We start from the raw sequence: 6,242 nt of genomic DNA, 5'->3' as shown, positions 1-6,242 counted from the left end.
TTTGGAAGGTGTGCATCCTTCGACATCTGGAGTAAAACTAACAAGGCATTTTGAAAAAAGACTATTCTACTGACAGTCAAACACAGTGGTGGTAGTGTGATGGTGTGGGACTGCTTTACTGCAACAGGACTTGAATCACCTGCTGTATCTGATGGAGCCATAAATTCTGCTCTCTGACAGAATCTCCAGGAGGAAAATGTCCAGCCATCAGCAAGCTCAGCAACACTTGAGTTATGCATCAGGACCAAAATCCAGAGCGCACCATCAGGTCCACGTTGAACTCAGAGTACCAGCAAAAGCATACATTCTTATTTAACCCTATGGGTCGTGCCACTTAATCTTTGTTTTTGTTAATAGGTCTTGGCTATATTATGATTCAAACAGTTCTATGATAACTGTGGACTATAATAAATCTTTCAGAGAAGCCATATGAAGAGTTCAAACATTCAGCTTCACCTAAAAAGAAATTTCCCTCAGTGACAGAACTTGTTTCTCAGAAACCTTTTTCCAATGACACAAACACAAAGGAAAGCAAACCCACTGTATCCCGAACAAAGAGAGGTGTTCCTCTAAAGCCCCGCCCCTCCTCAGGTGTATGTATAAAGCTCGGTCGGCTTTCCCCACGTTAATGCAACTTGATATCTGCTCCTAAAGCTGAAACAGCTTATCACTGCTTCAACCCAGCTTTTAACCTTCACCTTCACAAAAAGTAAGTCAAGATTTTACTTAATCTGTCTCTTTACAAAAACTATTTTGGTTAGTTCTAATAATTTACACATTGGGCAGATGGTTAAATGTGATTTTTTTAGTACACCACACAACATAATGATTAAATGTCATTGAAACAATTGAATAAACCTTAAAAAAAATAGAAAATGGTCTAATTGTTTTATTTGTTTTCCTTTGTATTTTCTCATATAGTACAGGATAATGTTAAATGTTGTTCTATAATGTTTATATCTGGAATCTGATTTTAAAATCTTAGATTTTAATGGTGCACACACATTTTGAACTTTTCTAACCTTTTCAATGTTTTAGTAATTATAATTGTAGAAATTCTCAAAACAAAGATTTTGTTGTTTCTAGCATGGTTTATGTGAATGACGTGTGTTTTCCTGGCAGGAATGGAGCGTACATTGATCCAGGTTATCGCCACAATGATGGTTTTCCTGACTCTGGGTTTCCAGCCAGTGCTTTCACAGGTTAGTATTTATTATTATCATAATTTCATAATTTAAACTACATTCCTATCAGCAACCTTGTTGTACTTACAAGCAAAAGTTTGTTTTATGCTTAATTTTAAAGATCTGAACCTTCAAAAATGTCTACAATTTAATTTTACCAACACAAATTCACGCTGATTTGGTGATTTTAAGACCGATAGAGATTTTTGTCGTTGCCGTTTGAACAACCTTTAATAGACTCAGAGGACAAACTCAGAAAAATATAAAAGTCAAGGGGCAACAAAGAAAGGTTAAAATGTTTTGATTTGGTCATGTTAAACTGTAACAGTAACTGGTGGTTTACTTAGAGCTTAACAACACCTTGTTAAGGGGTTTCAATAGTCACTGTTGTATCATGTTTTGTGCAATAAAACTAAACCAATTCTCTCTGTCAGAGTTTCCTCTAAGTTTAATTAACTTTAAAGTGTTGTTTATGTTGTTATATTCTTCACATTAAAGCCATACTGGGTCAATTAAGAGATCATCTCTACCAGAACCAACAACTTGAAGAATCTGTTGACTCTTTTTTGACTTTGGCTATGTTTCTGTCTCCTTAGGTTGAGATTACTAGGACCGGATGTGGCACAACCAAATTTTGCCTGGAGGAACCTGTCAAATGCGACCCTGCAGTAAATACCACCCCATGTCTTTTTGGATCTGGGAAGGCCACTGCCTTCAACAACCTAACTGGCATTGATCTCACCTTTGAACTCAGTGGAAACTCTACAGGATACATCGCTCTAGGTCTCTCCCAGAATGCATCTGTGGTAAAACACACATTTTTTTTATATTTTCAAAGACAGATGTAAATAAGTGTTTGGAACAAATTGGCCTTTTGTTAGTATTGTCTCCTGACACCAAATAAATTTAAAGGTATGCATAATCCATGACAATTGTAGCTTTACTACGACAGACATTCACTGGAACATGTGATTTCTAGACACAGAATGCAAACATTAGGTTTAATGGTCCCTAAAATGTAATGGCTGGTAATATAATGAGCAAATATTAGACCTAGCCAGAGCATCGACTGTTCTTCATCATGTTCCTATCAGCACAGTTCTTTATTTGGACATTTATTGGTCTCAGTCAATAGCAACAGGGATCAAATGCAACAGTTGAATATGACATAGCAACAGGCATTTATGAGCTTAATAGGTTACGTATTTAGAAACGACAAACCTCTGAATAATAAATTTAAAATAAGAAGTAGCTACAGGTTTTTTTTTCATTTTCGTAAAATTTTTGTGCCTCATTAAAGAAAGCTTTATGACAAGGATAGATTTGTTTTTGTATGAAAATTGTATACATAAACTATATGTAACTATATTGTAAGTGGCACCAAAAAATCTTTTGGATTTGTTGATTAATACCCATATAACAATATTATGTTATAGCTGGTATATTATTATTTACCAGTAATATATATTATTATTTTAGCTTGGTTTAGTTTAACTACGGCGCCCGGGAAGGCTTGGCTGTTTATTTTTGTTAAGCCTAATTTAGTTTAGATCAGTTAATTTTACATTCCTTTATATTAATTTACCTTAGCTTCCTTTAGCTTAACTTAACTTAGCTTAGCTCAGTTTATTTTAGCTTGACTTAACTTAGCTAGACTCAGTTTATCGTAATAAAGTCAAGCTACTTAAATATTACGATCGATGATGGCTTAGACGGTCTACAGTAACGTCAACTGAAAAAAATTTAAATACACAAAACAAAGTCAGAAATCTGAGTTTTATTTAAGGAACTAGCAAGGTTCATGCACTAGCATTAGCCACCCTCCTGAAAATCCCTTCAAATGTGTGTAGTACTTTACACTTTACACGATATTCATAATTTCTGTCTGAACGTAAAAAATGAGGCATTGTTTTAACAAGATCAAAGTAACTAATTAAATCCATAAGTCTTGGAATAGATCTAACAAAAACGTTACTCCTGCTTTAAAGTTCTGAGTCCATGAAGCATTTTTTTAACAATTATATTTATAGACTTATACAGCTCTGAATTATTATTTTTAGTGCCAGTTGTTTTTTTTGTTTTTTTTTTTAAAACCATTGATTGTTTTTAAACATTAAGATCTAAAAACTTACAAGGCTAGTTCTTTCTGAAGAAACTTAATTAATGTTAGAGCTGGATATTGTAATGACACCAGAAAAGTAAGCTTCCACAACAAATAATTAAAGGCGCACTAAACGTTTGGTTTTAAAGCCACTTTGTGAAAGTTAGACAGGAGCATAGCTCCTGAGACGATTTCTGAAGGTGTGGACTAAAATTACTATATTAAATGTCACTTTATTTACTGATGCCTGGCTTTAATAGAGACACTTTTGAATTTGCTTTCTTATATTTCATGACTCTGAATTGTTCCTAACAATCATTGCTTCTCTCTACAGGGCTCCACCATGCTTTTCGTCTGTGGTCAAAACAGCTCAAGCAACAGGACTTTCTTCTTCATGACAATGACTTTAGACAACGTCAATGCAAACCTAACATCACTTGCTAGGGTAGGAGCTTGACTTCCCTTTTATTATCACTTTATTCCTATTTCTAGAAAATTATTGGAATTAAACTATTTCTGCACTGTAAAGGAGAATAAGAGTATTCAAAACTCACTAAAAAGCCATGTGGATCATACAGGTCAAAGAAGCAATCAAACACTGAATTTTGAAATATATTCATTCCAGCTGAAAGACCACATTATGCTGGTATAATATAGAAAAATGTTAAATAATCAGAAACAAAATGGGGACACGTGTTCACAAATCATCCCTAAAAATTGGCAACCACTAAAAAATATGTTTAAAAAATATTTTTATATGTGCTTCTCACTGCGAACAACACATTTGTTTTCAAATGTATCCACTAACTCTACGCGAAAGCATTTATGATTCTGATTTCAACTTTACAGAATGTGACAGGCCTTCAAAGCAGCGTTGTTGGTGAAAACATCAAGTGCAAGTTTAGTGTTTCTAATCTGAATGCCACCGCCACCGCCCTGCAAACCAGGGCCAACAAAGATACTACCTTTCAAGTGGTCATCGGATCTGGACCATTCGACGGAAGTAAGAGCACAAACTTAAAGGAAAACACTTTTTTATGTTTCATTGTTAATTTTTTTCAATGCTTCGTTCTTTCAAATTTTTAAAGGATACAAATTTGCATATTTTTAAAGCACAACTTAATAACCATGATTTCTTTTTCAGATACACTCGGACGCTTCAACCTTGCTCGAAACAGTGGATCCCTAGATCTTTCCGTCTTTCTGCCAAACTCTACAACAAACACCACAGCAGCACCATCAGGGGCCAACCGTCCTCTCTACTCTAATGGTAAACACTGACTTAATAAAGATTTGCATCTAAATGCTGTATATATTTAACTTGCATACATTTAAAACAGTTCCAAATAATATGTTTGAAAAACATGTTACAGTGTTCCAAGTATTACTGCACAGATTTTCCTTTAAGCTATTAAAGGTTTCTGCTCAACAACAAAGGAAACATTTTTAAGTGTATTAACAGGATGTTCGTAGTTCCCAAAACGTTAATCCTGTTCCTCTGCAGCAAACAGACTTAAACTGTTTAAATAAAAGTTCTGTCTTCAGAAAAAAAATGAAAACTGCTGCGAAGAGATTTTATTCAGATAAAAAAATTTGATAGATCTGCATTTTAATATAAACTGAACCTGAAACTAATATAAAATTTCTCATTTATACAGTTTTCTATAGTTAATTACTTAAATCTGTCCTGTGTTGTGTGATTTTACATTCAGAAGTTCTATTTAACGTTTTGCTGTATTTTTCCCCTCCAGCTGTGTTGCCTCTGCTGAGCTTCCTCACATTGTCCATCCTGAAGTTTGCCTGATCGAGTCCAGAGATGAAGCCAAATATAAACCAACAGACACAGTGAAGGAAGCTGATTTAAAGCAGCAAAAACCGAGTGTCCTATTGTTTATAAAGTGTTTTTATAAATGTTTATTTGCAGACATATAGATTATATTTTGCCCTATTTGTTCTAAGTTATAGATGAAGAAACTAATAATATAGGTTCTGAAACCCTATTTTTTTTAATGTTGTAAATATATCTAATAACACAGCCGTTTGGAATCACTTAGCCTCACAAATAATGTTTTTAAATGCGTTTCTTACTGTGGAAAATGTGAGCAAGTCTCATCTGTTTATTAAGTCTGATTACATTCCTTAAGGGGTGCTCATCCCAGCTCAGGATTGCCATATTGATAATTATTCAGTAGAGACAGTCATTGGTCGGTTAGCAACACGACATGAAGAACTCACTTTACCTGAAAAACGTTCTAACTGAAAGAAAGATTTCAATTTCCTTTGTGGTCAACCAACATTCTGATGTTCATAGTAAACAGGTTGTCTTGTCACGATTTGGTTAACCAATAAGAAAAGCCACCTGATAAGACACTTGGCAGCAGTCTGCACCTTTTGCAAGTGTGTGGGAGAATGTGAAAGATGACTAAACCTTGACAATGAGGCCAAGGGCCACTTGGACAAGATGATGCACATGAAGCACATATTTATGCAGCCTATGCTTCCTAACAAGATATAGAAGAAATGAAATGTGAAGGCATAAAACATTTAAGAAGGAATAATAGAATAATCAGGAGAAAATGTTGATAAGCACATCACAGTTCTGTGTTTATGACAATAAACATTCTGAATTGAAGTATTTTTTTGTGTTTCTTTAAGTCTATGCAATGTTGTTTTACAGCTTGGGTCTTTGACACCAAATGTTTCATCTCCAAAACAACCTTTAATTTTTAGTATGTTGACAGAAAGACAGGCAGAGTGAGAAGAGGAAGACATGCAGTAACTGGGCTGGGGAAGGAAGTTTAGTTACGTTGAGGACTGCAGCATCCAAACATGGTGCAGGTGCTCTGACACTCAGCCCTGCGGTGTCCCCAATGTTTCATTTTAATAGATCATCTTTCAGCTTCAAATTCATAAATCTACAACCTATCTTTTTGTCACATATACTTTATATTTGAATA

General features: G+C 34.6%; 1 protein-coding gene across 1 annotated transcript; it reads left to right on the top strand.

The window, feature by feature from the left end:
• Positions 1-623: 623 nt before the first annotated feature.
• On the top strand, positions 624-5,917 carry LOC124870313 (putative ferric-chelate reductase 1). Its single transcript, XM_047368924.1, has 7 exons — positions 624-709; positions 1,123-1,202; positions 1,781-1,990; positions 3,620-3,730; positions 4,135-4,288; positions 4,430-4,555; positions 5,037-5,917. The coding sequence occupies exons 2-7, from the start codon at positions 1,125-1,127 to the stop codon at positions 5,087-5,089; spliced, it is 732 nt and encodes a 243-aa protein (XP_047224880.1). The 5' UTR covers positions 624-709; positions 1,123-1,124; the 3' UTR covers positions 5,090-5,917.
• Positions 5,918-6,242: the final 325 nt, after the last annotated feature.

Source organism: Girardinichthys multiradiatus, chromosome 6 (genome assembly GCF_021462225.1).
Source record: "Girardinichthys multiradiatus isolate DD_20200921_A chromosome 6, DD_fGirMul_XY1, whole genome shotgun sequence".
NCBI classification, from domain to species: Eukaryota; Metazoa; Chordata; class Actinopteri; order Cyprinodontiformes; family Goodeidae; genus Girardinichthys; species Girardinichthys multiradiatus.
The sequence above is the reverse complement of the archived record's forward strand: the minus strand, read 5'-3'. Positions and strand labels throughout refer to the sequence as shown.